The 20,223-nt window shown below is 35.6% G+C and overlaps 1 protein-coding gene across 9 annotated transcripts in view; it reads right to left on the bottom strand.

Annotated features, from left to right (window-relative positions):
* Window positions 1-20,223, bottom strand: part of Lrrk (Leucine-rich repeat kinase) — a 147,950-nt gene that overhangs the window by 127,358 nt on the left and 369 nt on the right. For 4 of the 9 annotated variants that reach the window (XM_089712745.1, XM_089712743.1, XM_089712744.1 and 1 more), the window contains exons 3-4: window positions 16,608-16,799; window positions 15,340-15,505 (exon numbers count right to left, since the gene is read on the bottom strand). In XM_089712745.1, the coding sequence (XP_089568871.1) occupies window positions 15,340-15,505; window positions 16,608-16,799 (358 nt within the window). Of the gene's footprint in view, window positions 1-8,679; window positions 8,852-15,339; window positions 15,506-16,607; window positions 16,800-20,223 lie in introns of those variants that run through there. The other 5 variants (XM_089712750.1, XM_089712751.1, XM_089712747.1 and 2 more) reach the window with 4 other exon arrangements.

Here is a 20,223-nt window from a genome sequence, read left to right as displayed (position 1 = left end):
AAATGGTGAAACAAAAAGGGTTCCGAAGCCAAAAGAATTCGGGAACCGCTGCTCTAGATAGTAAGTTATTCTAATCCTAATATAAATCAATTCTTATCTTTACCCTACCACAATTCAAAACGTCTCTTTTATTTAAAAAATGTGTGCGTGTACTAGTGTACACACGTAAGAAGTGAAACTTCTTTATGGCCTTATTTTTCAAAAATAATTTACTATATGCAACTTTACAGAAATACGTCGAATCACGCGGGGGGATTAGAAAAAGATGGCGCGTAACGGAAAAATGTCACGCGTAACGAAAAAATGTTACACTAATTTTTTTTCCAACCCCGATAAAGAAGTTTCACTTCAATATACAGAAACTATCTTTTTCTGAGTTTAGTTCTAAACTATTTGATGAAGGCTGAACTTAGTTCTCATTATCTAATTTGTTACCTGTAACTGGCAATTAGTGTAATTAGTTGTAGCCGGCTAAAACTAGGTATAACCGGATAGGTTACAGCCATCAGACAACACTAATATAATATTTAAAAGCTGAAGAGTTTGTTATCAAGAACGGCTATAGGCTATACAGGGTGTCCCACTGTTGGTATACTAAGCTCAAAGGAGGTTATAGTTTTGCATACGCTGAGTACGTAAAAAATACTTATAAAATTCCAGACGCATTTTTTTTCAAATAGATGAATTCTTAAAACTCTATGTGTATACCCATAACAAGCAACCCGCCCAACTTTGCCACCAGCACGTGAGCTATCGTTTAAGATTATGTTTTCAGACAAAATGCTCACATTAGAGAAGCGGTATATGCCGGCTGCGCGAAGCTAGAGAAGAAAACATGGATTTTCAGGAAAATTTTAGCAAAAAATTTTTGATGTAATTTTGTTTTTTAAGTATTTTTTACGTGATCAGTGTATGCAAAACTACAAGTCCCTTCGCGCTTAGTATACCAATAGTGGGACACCCTGTATAAGTATATAGCATCACACTTTTGCCAATAAGAGCTGAGCAGGAATAAAAAATGGTTTATTCAAGCAGGCTTTGCATAGAAGCACTAAAATCATCAGAATACGAAAAAATATTATTTATCACCGGATCAGTAAGAAAAACAATTGGCTACTGTAGTTTCTCATTTAATGTTACCTCAAGAAATACAGAAGATTCCGTAAAGAATAATAGCATCCCACTTAAATATATATTACTTTTGACAGCAGACCAAGCTATACAGGGGTCAGCTAGTATACAAAAAACATAGCGATTATGCCGAGTATACGTGTCAGGTCACTTATTTGGCAAGATTCAAAGATACCAAAATCGTCGCCTTACTCCATGAAATGCGGGTATTGCCATGACGCGATCTTGAAATTTTACTCTCAACGCGCCTAAAGAAGTGTCACTTCAAAATGTCTTCGGGAACGCATACTTTTCCTAAACGTATACATATAATACACATACTTTAAGCTGAGGTTACTCAGGGGCAGGGCGTGCGCCATCGATGCGTGACAGGACACGTGGTTAACCGCACCGTAATACGACTATGTTAAGTCGAATTTGTTGTTATGCAACCCTCATAACATGTAACAAATCCTCTTGGCTGTAAGCCCAGGACATTTATTTTTGAAAGGACCAACTTTCTGACCGTGACTTCGTCCGCGTAATCAAAGAATAACCCGTACCTATATCTGTTCTCGTCGTTTTTTTCGTTTTATTAGCATATGCTTTTGCCAAGTCCTTTTGGCTGTAAGCCCAGGACATTTATTTTTGAAAGGACCAACTTTCAGCCCTTGCCCTCGCCCGCGTAACTAAAGAATAACCTGCATATCCACCCTTAGGATTTCCGGGGTAAAATCTATCCTATGTCGTTTCACAGGTGTCAAAGTACATCTGTACCAAATTTCATCCAATACAGTTCAGTGGTTTCGGCGTGAAAAAGAGACAGTTAGAGACTTTACTTTCGTATTTTAATATTAGTATTGAAGTAGGGATGAAATAGATATTCAGGGACATTATCAGCATCGATTAATAACTGTTAAATGTCTAATAAAATATTTGATATAAAATTTTTGGTACCAAAATGGTTAAAAAAAAATATATATATATAAAAACAACTCCTTTAAACTAAAAGTTTCTGCACAATTAAATCTTTTTTACTTTATTTTCATTTTATATTTAAAAAATATCCTAACACATGCAAGATGGCATCGGATAAGCAGACCAAACTATTACGATTTTATCATAAACGTGTTCGCAAAATTAAGGAAACTCCATATATACATCAAGCAGTTCCTTTCTGTTTTACTAATACATAGTATTCGTGACTACCTACTGCCACAGTATTACCATATTTCCTACAGTATGGCGACGAATGTACTTGTGCAGAGAAACGGAGGGGAACTGGCGGGGGGTCGGGCGACGCGGGCCGCTTAATGCAATCACGCTGAGTTTGCATTAACTATCGCGAAAGGACGACGCAGTCGTATTTTTTGTGTAATAATTTTATTATACATAGGTACTTACATATTCTATGGCGCGCAAAAACTGTTCCGTTTACGGATGTAAATCTACATTGAAATCCCAGAAGGAAACAATATTTCAGAAAGATTGTATTAATTGTAACTGTTGAATTAAAATCAAAGCTATATGTATAATATGTTGTCCTCATTATTTTCTAATCAGATTGTACATCCCAATGCGAACGCATTACTTAGTTAAATGTTATAATATACAATTAAGAACATCCAAAAATAGTGTCCACGTAAATATTTAGCAGTGCAATATCTGTAATTATATATTTATGAACAAATAATTACATCAGATTTAATAATCGCAATTATTTTGAATGTACATATGAATAAATGATTTCATCATAATATTAATAATCACAATTGTTTTATTTCCCATTTGTTGCAACCCTAGCGTATTTTCGTGTGGCAGCGTAAGTACCTACGCTGGCGGCGGCATCGCGCGACATCAAAGGCGTTTCCTTACTGTAGGAAATAATATTGTAATACTGTGCTACTGCATAATTTCGTAATTAACTACGTTTAGTGCTTTCCTGTGTTAACGTGGTTTATCTATCACGGCATCACATGTGAACGGCTGAACCGATTTCGATAATTCTTTTTTTATTATATTCCTTGAAGTACGAGGATGGTTCTTATGTAGAGAAAACGTAAATATGTACCACGGGCGAAGCCGGGGCGGACCGCTAGTCTTAAATATAAAAATGAATCGCAAAATGTGTTGGTAAGCGCATAACTCGAGAACGGCTGAACCGATTTCGATAATTCTTTTTTTATTACATTCCTTGAAGTACGAGGATGGTTCTTATGTAGAGAAAACGTAAATATGTACCACGGGCGAAGCCACGGCGGACCGCTAGTGTATTATATTTATCAAAAACTACAATTAATCTACGGCAGTATAAGCTTTCCATTATTATACACGTTACTTTAAAGTTGAGAATCCATACTAATATTATAAATGCGAAAGTAACTCTGTCTGTCTGTCTGTTACTCAATCACGCCTAAACTACCGAACCAATTTGCATGAAATTTGGTATAGAGATATTTTGATACCCGAGAAAGGACATAGGCTAGGTACCTTTTATTGCGAAATATGTACCACGGGCGAAGCCGGGGCGGACCTCTAGTAACTAATATTTTCATGCTATTTTTAGGACAATGCGTGCTAAATTACAACCTAAATCACGTAATATTTTACTAATTAAAGGTATAGTGCGAGAGCCTACTGACGAAATGTTTAGTTCATCGATACACTATTGCAGTTTCAGATACCAACAAAACATTCGATGTGGCTTGAAAACTTAGACGTGCAATTATCATAATATGACTTCATTGCGGTCTTTTAATACATTGCAATAATTATATTGCAATGTATTAACAGAGAGTTGAGAGAGATATTAATCTCAACTCTTTGAAGTTTTCTTGCACCGATTTTAAATCATAATTCACACTACAAATAAACATTTACTTGAATAACTCTGTAAGTACTATATACTACTAATTTAACTAAGATATTGGCAATTATTTACTATACTACATTACCGCCCGCGGCATTGCCCGCGATTTCAAAGAAAAACATAGTAGATAAAACCTATCCTATCTAAGTTACCCCCTATATGTGCGCTAAATTTCATTGTAATCGGTTCAGTAGTTTACGTGAAAAAGTAACAAACCTAAATACATATACATACATCCATCCTCACCAACTTTCGGACTTATAATATTAGCAGGATTGTGATGCCGACGGGAAAACTCCACAAGCTCTCGCACTATAAAGTAGTCATAGTTCATAAAACATATGTTAATAGAGTGAAATCGATTTAAGGTTTGCATCACGATGCAGTTTGTAATTAGTTATTGTAAATTGTAACTACAAATGGCGTGTTAGGCTGATCGATGATTTATCGACGCTCGAGCTCGTTTGTTTTTTAAGCCGCTGTTGTTATTATTATCTTTAAATAAATACAGAGAACTGAGGTATACCTAAACGTGTTGTAATTTCTTACAAGGAGACTTTAAATATATAAATAAATAATAAATATTTCAGGACAATTTTTCACACACGGCACAATCTGATCCCATACTACGCTTTCGCTTGTGTTACGGAAACCAGATGCCTGATAAACATACGTATATAATTTTGAATAAATACTTATATAGATAATTAACACCCAGAAACAGAGCAAACATCTATGTTCATCACACAAATATTTGCCCCGGGTGAAAATCGAACCCACGACCTCTGGCTTGGAAGGCAGGGCCACTAGTCACTACTGCGGTCAGTCATCAAATGATGACTTATTTAATCTTAAGACAGAGTGACAATAAGACGACTCTTAACACGACTAACGCTATTTTTACTCGGGCAAAGCCATAGTCATACTGAGATGAGGGTACGAAATAGAAGAATAATCTCAATCAAAAAACTAAAAAATATTCTCCCAGTGAGATTCAAACCTTAATATTATGATGTCATTCTTATCAGAGGTCACTTGGGGTCACTTGAAACAGCTGAGTGAGTTGTGTCACTGTGTGATAACTGAATACCGTCATAGAAACATGTCTTATGAATGATATGTACCCCAGATTAGTACAATCGTATATTTACATCACTGCCTAATATAAACCAATGGTTTACACTTTATGTTTATATTTGTAATGGTTTATACTTTACACTTTTTTTAACTTTGGTTTAAAACCAAAGTCGCTTTCTTTGACCCTATGTCCCTATGTATGCTTAAATCTTTTTAACTACCTACGCAACGGATTTTGATGCTCGAAAATTTTCAATTCTTTAAAAATTTCTCATATCTGTAAACTAGACTATATTTGTTACTCCACAGACTAAATCAAACGGTCAATTCGCAAAAAAACAGCCTCATTTATAAGATAGTATGAACTAATGTATTCATAGTTACGCCAAAATTAACGGTAAATGGTTTTTTGCATTTTTAATTACCTGCTTAGTTTACATTTCAATTCGGCTCATGTTTTATTAATTACATATTAGCTTTTCGCCGCGGCTTCGCCCATTTTTTGAAGGAATTTTTCATAGGAATGAAATGTTTCAACGCTGATAATTATCGTCTCCTAACTATCTCTATAGATACAAAATTTTTATCATACAGTCGATCCATTTCGACGTGAAAGATAGACAAACATAAAACGATTTTAAATGCGTCTTATTCAACTATAAGGTAGCCTATGTCCTTTCTCGGGTATCAAAATATCTCCATACCAAATTTCATGCAAATTGGTTCAGTAGTTTAGGCGTGATTGAGTAACAGACAGACAGACAGAGTTACTTTCGCATTTATAATATTAGTATGGATAATAATAAAAATAAAAGTTCATTTATGCCTTCACAACTTAAAACTATTACAAACGAACTAAATATGTAAGTATGTAGCATTTTCGTTGTGAAGGACTAGTGTCTGAAATAGGTCTATAGGTATTTTATCGAAGGAGAATGAAGGATATCCAATTTAGTAATTTTTAGATTAAATAAATAATGTGGCGGTAATAACGCTAAGAATTATATTATTATCACCATAATATGTATAATCTAAATCGTTTGTAAGGTCAAGGGCCTGACACTAAGTTTTTGTAGAAGATAAACTTAAGTGCTTCCGGTTATATTATTAGTGACTCATTACTATGTATTTATCTCTTTAATATTTTAATCTATATTTTAGTATATCGGTTAAGTGTGACGCGGACTCGCGACACTGTGGGTTCCGTACGAACCAACTACAGAGCAAATACAAAAAATTTGGTCATCCATTTAATTTATGATCGTCTCAAACGTGGATTTATATAAAAAAGACGGGTTGCACTGGGGGAGTGCCGGCAGAAGTGAAAACTTGATTATTAACGTTGAGCATGTTTGATATTTTGGAATGGTATCCGTCTTACGCTTTTTCGATCAGGTCACGTGTCCTGACGCGAGTTTAAGATTTTATACCCATTACAGAAAAAGTGCTCAACGCCGCTAAAGAAGTTTTCACTTCAAAATACAATATCATCTCTGATATTTCAAGTACATATCTATCACGGTTCATGAAATACAGCCTAGTGGTAGACGTACAGACGGACTCTACCCTTTGGGTACGGAAAGTACTGCACCTTGCGTGTTAAATGTAATTTATATGCATCGATCTTTTATACTTGTTTCGTCCATTTGTAATTAATATTGTTAGTACTCAGTGGGTACAAATGAGTTAAAATGAAATTATTTACGGCATATCCCCAATGTTAGTAAATAAATATGTACTACACACGCGTGTTCATCTTTAAGTTAGAGATAAATTATTTGCAAAAATAACATACTTTTCGGTAGTCTGTTTAAAAATTTCAATGAAATTTCACAAACAAGAAAATCAAGTCGAGTGGTGCAACTTGTATTTATTCTAAAGTATGATATCTATCTATTGTATGTTATGATAATTGTCTTATCTGTTAATGTATTTTTAATTATTCTATGCACCAATAATAACAAATATTTTAAAATGACACAATTCTGTTTCCAATCCAATTATCATTATGCATTTACTGTGTAAATAGATATTAATAAATTTATACCTAAGTAGTTACTTAAACGGTTCATAATAATATTAAAAATGTGAAAGTCTGTCAGTCTGTTTGTTACGCTTTCACGCCTAAACCACTGCACTAATTAGGATGAAATTTTGATTGAAAATAGGCGCAAAGTCTAATGACTATTTTTTTTTATTTGATCCCATAACCCATAATAATGAGTCATGAGTGTAAGATTTAGCCAGTGGTGCCACATGTTCAACCGTGGGGCACAGCTAGTGCTGAAATGGATAGTAAAAGAACAGTCCGTCTATAAGGTAGGTACTTACCTGTTTTACGAAAAAAAACAGTTGGACGGTTTTAAATATACATATTTTGAAACAAAAATAGATTGAAACTTAAAAACAGACCAAGAACTTTGGTAACTTAAAACATGGAAAAGGGTGAGACAGGGAATAGAGGTAGCAAAATTAGTTATAACTAGCTTACCGTCCGCGGCTTCGCCCGCTTTGTCTAAAACCTAATAAATTATATACTTAAACCTTCCTCTTGAATCACATTATCTATTAAACAAAACCGCATCAAAATCCGTTGCGTAGTTTTAAAGATTTAAGCATACAAAGGGACATAGGGATAGAGAAAGCGACTTTGTTTTATACTATGTAGTGATCTAGGTACATTAAAAGAACATAGAGCTAGAGCTAGATCAAGAGCATAATTTACATCAAACGAGCGAGCGCTCATTCTAACCCCACTATGTCAAATTATTTTAGTGTAAACAAAAACTCGTATTCAGTGTTAGAACAGTGCATAGAATCTTTTCGAACGCACTAAGAACAACGAAAGAATGCTCTACGCCTGTTTACACTAAAATAATTTGACATAGTGGGGTTAGAATGAACGCTCGCTCGTTTGATGTATATGCACCTGTGATATGCACCGTAATAGGTTTTTCATGGAAAACATATTCTAACACAAGTAACATTTCTACAATTGTTAATTAAAATAAAGCTTAGTTACATAACAGAACTAACCGGAAAATAGACTTAGCGTTTCTCTAACCTCAGGGCTATGTATAATACTCCTTGTTCTATTTAAGTATTCTACTTCTGTTTCCACTAAACTATATATTTTCATAAAAATATCTTGTGAATAAAAGTGAAGTCCCATGTCCATGTCCCAGGTAAGGGGCACTCCCATGTCCCAGGTAAGGGGCAGATGCATTATACATCTGTTTCACTGATCGATTTTCTTTAGGGACAAGTAAGTGATCAGCCGATCAGCAGATCAGTGTCCTACCTACCTTCATCTTGTAAATACCTATTTGTAAATATCCAACCAAAAACATAATATAATTAAACTAGCTGTCCTGGCAAACTTTGGGTACAAAAAATAGATGTTATCCGATTCTCAGACCCAATATGCTCAGAAATTTGACGAGAAATGATCCAGCCGTTTCGGAGGAGTATGGTAACTAACACTGTGACCCTAGAATTTTGTATTTTAGAGCTTCTTATTCCTTCATTCGCCTATACTAATTATTATCTGTGCTTATACTATAAATTTTCAGAAAAGGTAAATAAAATAAATTCCACATTATAACATATTACACCATAGATACACTAAAAACCCGACTGACCACTATATTCACGTTTATTCTAATTCGATTCACCCACGGAACACAAACATGATTGTTTCACGACCACAACACATCATTTAAATTAAATTATCAACAAATAAGGAGACGTGCGGATGACACCGCGCCGGCGAACGAACTGGAGCGTTAAAAATAAATGACGTGCGATAGGGTTCCCATGCTTCTTGTTCTAATTCTCCTTTTCTTTATTTGTTTGCTAGCTGTGCTCCGTGGTTTTACCCGCAGTGCTCCGCTCCTGTTGGTCTTAGCGAGATGATATATAGCCTACACTCTATAGCCTTCCTCGATAGATGGGCTGTTTAACACCGAAAGAATTTTTCAAATCGGACCAGTAGTTCCCCAGATTAGCACGTTCAAACAAACAAACAAACTCTTCAGCTCTATAATATTAGTATAGATTCAAAACGATAGGATGTATGCTGACATCACGTTACTGTCCATAAGTACTTTTAAAAAATAATGCTAATTGCAGAAATGAAAAAGAAAATATTTTGAATGTAGACTAAATTGTGTAGGGTCAGATATTGACCTGTTTGTAAAAGAAAAGAGAATCTTAAGGACACAGAAAATATCGTACATATTATCAAAAAGTTATGACATATTTCCAACTAATTCACTTTTGGCTAGAATGGTGCAGTAACCAGTTAGGTCACAGTACACTACAGTGTGTAAAACGCGACGACATTACGAAAAATCTCTAACCGAAAAATCGAACATAGTACCAATCCTTTTTTTTTTTTATTGCTGATAGGGAAGCGCTTGACCACAATCTCGCCTGATGTTAAGCTGAGATGTGGTCTAAGATGGAACGCGCTTCCCTAGAAGGTACCTGTTCACTCTACGCTTGAAGACCCCCATATTGTACTCGTCGGGATCCTCCAATATAATTTACATAACAAATCTATTTCTTGTTAGTCTTCACTGTGAATTAATCTTGGGGCCTCAATTTCGTTACACTAACGTTTCGTTACATACCTACAACTCCACCTAGAAGCCAGCAAGTTCCCATAAACAAGGGAAATTTTTTAAAACCTGGCAACATTTCGCTCATTAAACGGACGACTATACACTAGCATTAACTCGATGCGACGAGTAAAGGTAACAGGTTATTGAAGTAAACAATCGTTTTAATGCGTTTTAGGGTCCCGTACGTAATATAGAATTGTTTTATGTGAAATAGAGCGCAGAAAATGTACATCTGACGAATTTTTATGCAGAAAATATATTGTAAACACATCTTTAAAGTTAGTTAAGAATATGTACTAGTAGCTTTCCGCCCGCGGCTTCGCCCGCGTTTTGAAAGAAAAACCCGCATAGTTCCCGTTCCCGTGGGAATTCCGGGATGAAACCTATCCTATGTGTTAATCCAAGTTATGTGTGCTAAATTTCATTGTAATCGGTTCAGTAGTATTTACGTGAAAGAGTAACAAACACACACACACACACACACACACATCCTCACAAACTTTCGCATTTATAATATTAGTAGGACTATGAATAAAGTACCTAATGAAATTAATCAACACTGAAAATGAAGTAAGTACTGAGAAGAAAAGCGAGTAGAAAATAGAAAATAGTACTTGAAAGTTTTTCTTCACTTCAGTAGTAGAAAGTTAACTTTTTTCTAAGAGACATTGATAATTTTTATTTTATTTTTCCTTGTATAAGGTAAGTAGTAGTAAACTAGTTAATAGAACATACTATTAATTAAAACATTTTTTATTATTCAAAGCGAAGAAAATAAAAAAAAAATATTTATAAAAAACATAAGGAACCTCTAATATTATATGCATCTATCTCCTGACCTTTTTCACTTTATTTATTGCGCAATAATGAGATAGAAGATAAAATTAAATAAATAAATAATAATAAATATTATAGGACATTATTAAAACTACAAACTAGTTTAGATTTAAAAATTAATATAAATAATAGAAAGAAAGATGCGTTTATTCGACTCCAAAACCTTTTAAAGCAATACAATTTAAAAAGGAAAAAATATTTCTTCGCTCAAACTCAAAAGGCGAAGTTTAAATGGCCGTAAGTTTCCTAAACCTGTATGTTATATGTATGTATGTTTCTCGCAAACCTGACAATTAAAAACAAAACAATTTATGAAACCACGGTAAAAGTGAAACTTTCCGAACACTGCTTTATACCTACTCGGCAGCCGACCGTCACGCGACATGCGCTACACAGACCAAAAAGTTTGAGACGATGTAATAAAAGTTTCACTTTAAAAACTTAACTAAATCGGACCAGCCTTTCGCGATGCCATTTTCAAAGAAAGTAGCAATTTATTTATATTAGTGATCGTACAGTGATCGCAAATCGGCCATAACCTTGACCAAACCAAAGAGTTCAAATGCATTATAATATTGTGTGTAATCTTGTTTTATTTTAACGATTTATTTTATTTTAATGCATTATATTTTTTTAAATACCTATATAATATGTAATATTATGTATTAATAATTTAATAGCATTTTGCAATCTCCTTCAACTTAAAGTTAAGGCACAGATAACTAAATAGTTACTACGTTAAACCGACTACTCTCGTACGTGCAGCAGGGGCAATATTGGAATTGGACCCTTAATTGGCTCCTTAATTGTGATGTGTATAGGCAAGCAGGGGCAATTTATAAAACAACTGAAATCGTTCCAACCGCCGACTAACAGAGATTGTACCAATATTGCCCCTGCGGCAGGTACATGAGTAGCCGGTCTTATAGTCCGCTCATATTCATAAAAACAGGGATAAAGTTTTTGTTTCACGTGAAAATATCACCTAGGTATATAGATGACTAGAGGTCCGCCCCGGCTTCGCCCGTGGTACATATTTCGCAATAAAAGGTAGCCTATGTCCTTTCTCGGGTATCAAAATATCTCCATACCAAATTTCATGCAAATTGGTTCAGTAGTTTAGGCGTGATTGAGTAACAGACAGACATACAGAGTTACTTTCGCATTTATAATATTAGTATGGATTTTATTCGACCACTAATTATATTGGCATCACACTAGATAAAGGTTATGAAATTTAAAGAAAACGAATAAGATTTTGACCCATAGTAACTCGATTACCTCGATCGCCCACTCTGCCCTACTTGGGAAGACTTTTGATCTAATAAAATATTTTTTCTTATATAGCTACGTTGTTTTTACATTCACGATTCCTTTTGAATGAAACATCTTATTTGAATATTTCAATTTTTTATGGTGAGGCTAAAGCCATACTACCTACTATGGTGGCCCCCCTCAATATGTTTTTTATTTTTTATTTGTTGTTATAGCGGCAACGGAAATAAATATTTGTGAAAATTTCAGCTTTCTAGCTACCACGGTTTATGAGAACGAAGTCTCAGTAACAGGGTCCCGTTTTACCCTTTGGGTACGGAACCCCAAAAACTAAAAATTATCGATATGTAACAAAATTATTTTTAAATACATTTACTTATTCATCATTATACAGAGAAATATCCCGTGCGTTTAATAGAGTACTGATCTTGGAAGATATCACCAATTTAAAATTATTTATCATGCCCAGTCAGGCGATTGGTACGGTTCAACGTTTTTATGTTTATTTGTTTTACTGCATATTTGCAACGTTATGTATCATTCATAAAATCTTCGATATTATTTACTTTTAATGTGAAATGAAAAACAACATGAACAACAAAATATTGCATTTTTGGTGATATGATTTAATAGTTTTTAAACTGCAAGAACGATTTTAAAAATTCTTTCACAATTAGATAGTTTCATCTTTAACGAGTGACACAGTATTTTATATATTTAACCCGGACAAAAACGGAACAATCAGCTAATCATATTAATCACTACATAGTATAAAACAAAGTCGCATTCTCTGTCCCTATTTCCCTATGTCCCTTTGTACGCTTAAATCTTTGAAACTACACAACGGATTTTGATGCGGTTTTTTTTAATAGATAGAGTGATTCAAGAGGAAGGTTTATATGTATAATAACATCCATTAAATAGTGGAGAAGTACTGTTATTTTTGAGGTTTCTAATGTGATGTCGTAAATAATTACATTTTTTCCGCTTACATTGCAAACGCAGGCTGAACCCTACGAGTTTTATCAAAATAATGTACTAAGTATTGTACACATTGAAAAGGTCTACAGAAAAGTCCGCGATGGCATATGTCTATCTCTTATGGATTACCCACAATAACTTTTTTTTGTCATTTACTTTTTACGTCAAATAATGGCTAATTTTCGAAGCGATTTAAACCAATACAGCATTAATCCATAACCAATTAAATACCTTGAATACATTGTTCATTTAATATAGATCTATATGGCCCTTTACACCGTATGATTTAAGTGAATATTTTCGAAGATATTACAGATTTAAAAATTGCGGGACGTACCGTTTGCAGCGGTACCGGCCGGCCGGGCCGCTATGTTTTTATATACAACGTTAAAAGTTTTTCTGTAGTGTATTTAGTATCAGCATTGCACCCGTGCGAAGCCGGGGCGGGTCGCTAGTATTATAAATACGAAAGTTTGTGAAGTTTGTTATAATTTATAAGTTATCAGTATCACGTAAAAACTACTAAACCGATTACAATGAGTTTAGTATATTGGTAGCTGAAGACCCAGAATAAGACATAGGCTATCCCAGAAATCCCACAGGAACCGTTACTATGCGGGTTTTTCTTTGAAAACGCGGGCGAAGCCGCGGGCGAAAAATCTAGTAGTCTATAAAAAAATTCTATAAGCCATATGTCCACAACATATTAAATGCGTGCAAAGCCGGAGCACTACACTAGTATTTTATTTATCCGAAAGTAAGATTTATGAGAAGATATTTTTAGACCTTCAAAACAAACAACCAACGAGCGGAATTAATAAACCGTAGGGTCTAATTACACCCGCTTTTAAAGTGACCTTGGCTTAGCCTTATTAAATTTGATCAAACTAGTTTCATATTACCATTATTATATGAATACTAGCAGTCCGCCCCGGCTTCGCCCGTGGTACATATTTACGTTTTCTCTACGTAAGAACCATCCTCGTACTTCAAGGAATATAATAAAAAAAGAATTATCGAAATCGGTTCAGCCGTTCTCGAGTTATGCGCTTACCAACACATTTTGGGATTCATTTTTATATATAAGAAGACTAGCGGTCCGCCCCGGCTTCGCCCGTGGTACATGTTTACGTTTTCTCTACATAAGAACCATCCTCGTACTTCAAGGAATATAATAAAAAAAGAATTATCGAAATCGGTTCAGCCGTTCTCGAGTTAAGCGCTTACCAACACATTTTGCGATTCATTTTTATATATAAGACTAGCGGTCCGCCCCGGCTTCGCCCGTGGTACATGTTTACGTTTTCTCTACATAAGGACCATCCTCGTACTTCAAGGAATATAATAAAAAAAGAATTATCGAAATCGGTTCAGCCGTTCTCGAGTTAAGCGCTTACCAACACATTTTGCGATTCATTTTTATCTAGTTGCATAAATAAATGTTTGAGGTTGATGGACATGTCTCTACTTGGTAAATTAACATACAAACTGTAATATAATCCATACTAATATTATAAATGTGAAAGTAACTCTGTCTGTCTGTCTGTCTGTTACTCAATCACGCCTAAACTACTGAACCAATTTTCATGAAATTTGGTATGGAGATTTTTTGATACCCGAGAAAGGACATAGGCTACTTTTTATCCCGGGAAAATGACGCAATCCCGGAAATCTCACGGGATGCGGGTTTTTCTTTGACTGCGCGGGCGAAGCCGCGGGCGGAAACCTAGTGTTAAATATTTGCATGAATACAAAATAAATAACATAGAAATACATGCATATTGCATACATCTATACTATTACACATTGTTAAAAAATCTTAAACTTGAAAAAAACACCTCTAAATAAGTCAAAGCGGACAAATTCACGCTGATCGGTTACTAATAAGTAAATAAGAATGCTGTTTATGTGGTTATGGGTTATTCAAATGGATATAGTTAATAATATAATAATAAAATATAACCTTACTTAATCTATACTAATATTATAGTGCTGAAGAGTTTGTTTGTTTGAACGCGCTAATCTCGGAAATACTGGTCCGATTTGAAAAATTCTTTCGGTATTAGATAGCTCATTTATCGAGGAAGGCTATAGGCTATAATATATCATCACGCTAAGACCAACAGGAGCGGAGCCACGCGGGTGAAACCGCGCGGCACAGCTAGATTTAAATATGTATTTTTTTACTAAATAAAATTTAGAGTAAAAGTTATACCCGTTTTTTAGTATGCACCGTTATTTGTTAATGAAAATTAATATTAATTGAATGTAAATTCATTTTATTTCGGTAAATTCCAAATCAAAACTAGAACTCAACTTTTTAGTCATGTAAATTTTCACAATCTATCGAATAAAAAAAACGAATCGCCAAATTTATGTAGGGTAAAACTTGAGAGCGGCTCCACCAATTCAGCAATTTTTTATGGTGTTGTTAAAAAGTATGAATAATTTAAAATTTCGTGCCTAATAACACCTTAACATACTTTTCTACGTAATAAAACCATATCAAACATGAAATAATGACAATCATCAAATAACAGTAAAATTTAACCCAACTGCACTGACCTCTCGCATCTCGCAGCACATTCGCAGCGTGTCTATGCCGCGACCGTTCAGCGAGTGTCAGCGCGCTGTCCCCAGCCGCTGTCAACACTGTGATATCAGCGCCCGCTGACAACAGCGCTGTGACGTTCTCAGCGTGGCCGCATTCTGCCGCCACGTGTAGCGCTGTCTGTGTAAAGTGTGAAAGTTATATTTCAAAAAGTGTACAATTATTATGTCCACTTTCAGCACTGTGATGTTAGTACGCGCTGACAACAGCGCTATAACGTTCTCAGCGTGACTTCATTCTGCGGATAGGAGTAAGTTGTAACGCTGTCTCATTAAGAGTTGTACACTAGTACATCAAAGTAGTAGTAGATCATCTTATCTGGGCTCGTTTACATGAAATCTTTTGCCTTTTTTCCCTATAGAATTTCCACCTTCATTCTAAGTTTTATCTTAAGGCATCCATATATAAAATTATTTAAATTTATCAGTGATTCAGCAATATTACAGACTCCAAATTGATAAGTGATACTGCTTATAAGTTATAACAATATTGGTGTTCGTCCCCCACGTCCGCGTCCGCCCCGCCAGCTAGCAGCTCTTGGACTAGCTCGAGATTGTCCCATATAGCCTTGACCTGTCCTATACATGTCCCTATCTTACCTTGCCCCCAGTATCGTCATCAGATCTAGCATTAACGTCCACCCCGCTCGCACACAGCGCGGGCAGACAGCGTCGTGCTCGTCCCCCGCGTCCGCGTCCGCCCCGCCGGCTAGCAGCTCTTGGACTAGCTCCAAATTATCCCATATAGCCTTAACCTGCCCTATACATGTCCCTATCTTACCTTGCCCCCAGTATCATCATCAGATCTAGCATTAACGTCCACCCCGCTCGCACACAGCGCCGGCACACAGCGGCTCCGCTCAGCCAGCGCTGCGGCGTGCAGCGCAGTGCGGCTGTGCTCGTCCCTCGCGTCTGCGTCCGCCCCGCCGGCTAGCAGCTCTTGGACTAGCTCCAAATTATCCCATATAGCCTTAACCTGCCCTATACATGTCCCTATCTTACCTTGCCCCCAGTATCATCATCAGATCTAGCATTAACGTCCACCCCGCTCGCACACAGCGCCGGCAGACAGCGGCTCCGCTCAGCCAGCGCTGCGGCGTGCAGCGCAGTGCGGCTGTGCTCGTCCCTCGCGTCTGCGTCCGCCCCGCCGGCTAGCAGCTCTTGGACTAGCTCCAAATTATCCCATATAGCCTTAACCTGCCCTACACAAGTCCCTATCTCACCTTGCCCCCAGTATCATCATCAGATCGAGCATTAACATCCACCCCGCTCGCACACAGCGCTGGCAGACAGCGGCTCCGCTCAGCCAGCGCTGCGGCGTGCAGCGCGGTGCGGCTGTGCTCGTCCCTCGCGTCCCCGTGCGCCCCGCCGGCTAGCAGCTCTTGGACTAGCTCCAGATTGTCCCATAGTGCTGCCTGTGTATTGCGTAGATAATCTTAATTTATACCTATATAAATTCCGTGTCACAATGTTTGTTCTCAATGGACTCCTAAACCACTTAACCGATTATAATAAAATTCGCACACCATGTGCAGTTCGATCCAACTTGAGAGATAGGATAGGTTTTATCCCGGAAATCCCACGGGAAAGGGAACTATGCGGGGTTTTCTCTGAAAACGCGGGCGAAGCCGCGGGCGGAAAGCTAGTAAACTTATATAACTAGCTTTTCAGCTTCGCCAGTTTTGTTTAAAACCTAATAAATTTAATATTAAAACCTTCCTCTTGAATTACACTATCTTTAATCTTTATATAAAAAAAACATCTAAATCTCTTGCGTAATTTTAAAGATCTAAGCATACAGACACACAAACGGCGGAAAGCGAGCTTTTGTTTTATATTACCTATGTGTAGTTTATACTACCTAAGTTAGGCTTGCATAGTTTAAAAAGGCCGTCTGCTCACATACACTCATGAAGAAAAGAAAAATTTTTGGTTTTGCATAACCAGCATTTACAACATTACACAAATTATTTAACCTTTTGAACGCCAATGACATCTATAGATGTCATGCGCAATCGTGCCCTGTGCGCCAGCGACACCTATACATGCCAAGAAACAGATCATAGATAAATACAAAATAAACATATTAAACCTTTACTTTTACGTGTTTTATTTATACAGTTTATGAACTGAATCCCCAGTTATTACATAATTGTACACAGTAAACAAAATTGCCAAGTAGTTATTCAAATATTTGATGACAAAAAATAACTTAATTAATGGCTAAAAAAGCATGTTCTCTCGCGCCAATGACATGTATACGTGCCTACTAGTGATGTAGTGTAATATTCAAGTAACTTCATTAAAATTTCAGCGAAATTACTCTAATTCGCTTAATTTTTGTAATAACTACAAAAAAAATATATAAGCTTAGTCACTGAGAAAAAAGGTAAATACTACATTCTTTGGTATAATACCATATTGTCTATATTGTGGATATTGTTGATTTGAATATTTTCCTTTTCGCCAATCATGCGCATCCCTAGCACAGTATCGATATGCAATCCCTTCTGCGCCATTGACATGAATAGATGTCGGACTGGTGACGTCGTAAGCGCGTGCCGTGTTGTTAAGTGCGGAAAGTTGTAAAAATATTTTATCGAGTATTGCCGAGAGTGTGAGTGCCTTTATTAGAATATTCTTATGATACAAATTGTCGCTATGTCATATCAAAATATGGTAATTGACCTAAATAGGTACCTACATATAATTAGTATTTGTAATAACTCAAGTATTAAACTAAATGATTGGAAAATAAATATGTAGTTTTAATGCATTTCCCTTTATTTAAAGGTAATAGTTGTTTTGATATTTACAAATAAACACTCCACAATAATACCTATAGTTCATATAAACTTAATAAATAAACTCGATAAGTTATAATAATATACAGCTACACATCCCTAATCAGAAGCGAGAGATTATAAAAAAAAGTATGGTTGCCCGCGCCATTGGCATGTATACATGCCAATGGGGCGTAACTGATAGAGAATAGTGCTGTAACTTGCTGCAATTTTATATGTATTTTTGTATCTCAAAAGGTTGATTTTTTTTGTTGATAGTTGCTATTTAATGTGGTCTTAAGTTTTTACAGTAGGAGATGAGGTTAAATAAATATTATTTTTGTGTTATAAGCTGTTTATTCAAATATTCAGACGTGAATTATTATGTTTATCGATTACATTTTGGAATCCCTACTATTTTCAAGGTTATCTCATTGAATTTGTGGCTTGGCGTGGAGGGCACGGCGATGCGTTTTTGCTCTGGCGGTCAAAAGGTTAACCAACATTAACCCATTGAGCCCCGAGTGGCCCGATCGGTCCACGACACATTAGATTTTCTATTGTGTCTGTGGTTCCGGGGCCTGAGTTATTACAATATTATTTTGTCTTAAGTCTTTTCTTCATGAGTGTACGTGCGCAGACGGCCGCCATTTGTAGTCATCTTTCGTGACTTGTACAGTAAGCATGTTAAAAATAACCCTGTTGCATCATGACAGAAAGACAAACAAATTTAAATGTTTTCTTTCTTCTTTCTTTCAAATGAAAAGATCTGTACATTCCCATCAAATAATATTACTAGCTTATTGTTCACGGCAGCGCCTGTACAATTAGTAGAAATTATAAGCAATGACATGTTTAACCATTTAGAGAGTGTTCAAGTATTATGTTACACAATTTTTGAAGATTTTAACTGCCTTTCCTCCCCTTGTAACACTCTATTTTATAAATTAAATATTTTAAACACGCTCTTATATGTATCTCAGTAACGCAGCTTAACATTTTACGAGTATATTTAATTTTAATTCGCTTTATAATGTACTAGCTGTGCCGCGCGGTTTCACCCGCATTAGTGGTCCTGTTGGTCTTAGCATGATGATATATAGCCTATATTACTCGTGGATAATGTAGCTTTCGAATGGTGAAAGAATTTTTAAAATCGGTCCAGTAGTTTATGACCCTATTCATTACAATCAAACAAACAAACAAAGTTTTCCTCTTTATAATATTAGTGTAGACTACACTAGATCACTTGGAATCTACAAAATTGATAAACAGAATTAAAAGGTTTTAACCTTACAGTTAAGTTCAAAAACTATCTTTCTTATAATATGGGCAATATAGAATTTATTGTTAATATATATATTATTATCTATAATATAAAAATGAATCCCAAAATGTGTTGGTAAGCGCATAACTTGAGAACAGCTGAACCGATTTCGTTAATTCCTTTTTTATTATATTCCTTGAAGTACGAGGATGGTTCTTACGTAGAGAAAATGTAAATATGTACCACGGGCGAAGCCGGGGCGGACCGCTAGTAATTAAGTAAATACTTAAAACTCTCTCTTGTTAACTAGCTTATTGCGTATTTAATATTATACTTTTATTTTTAACATGTACAAGATGTAAGATATTTATGTAAAGAAATTGATCAATAAATTAAATATGAGCCTTATCGGCCAATTTTTAAATAAAGAAATGTCCTTCAGTTTATTTCTTAACTAGCTTTCCGCCCGCGGCTTCGCCCGCTTTGTCTAAAACATAATAAATTATATACTAAAACCTTCCTCTTGAATCACTCTATCTATTAAAAAAAACCGCATCAAAATCCGTTGCGTAGTTTTAAAGATTTAAGCATACATAGGGACATAGGGACAGAGAAAGCGACTTTGTTTTATACTATGTAGTGATAAGAGAAGTACATACATACTTCTAAAACATAGTTTTACACATGAATAGAATTAGAATATAGAAACTTATAATATGTACTTTTATGTATTTTACGTATGTTTCATAATAAACACAATGACAATATGGTTCTATAATTCAGATAAAA

The sequence above is a fragment of the Colias philodice genome, chromosome 29, assembly GCF_061535455.1.
Source record: "Colias philodice isolate Cphi_HAF_F1 chromosome 29, ilColPhil1 Martin Lab GWU primary, whole genome shotgun sequence".
In the NCBI taxonomy this organism is placed as follows: domain Eukaryota; kingdom Metazoa; phylum Arthropoda; class Insecta; order Lepidoptera; family Pieridae; genus Colias; species Colias philodice.
The sequence above is the reverse complement of the archived record's forward strand: the minus strand, read 5'-3'. Positions and strand labels throughout refer to the sequence as shown.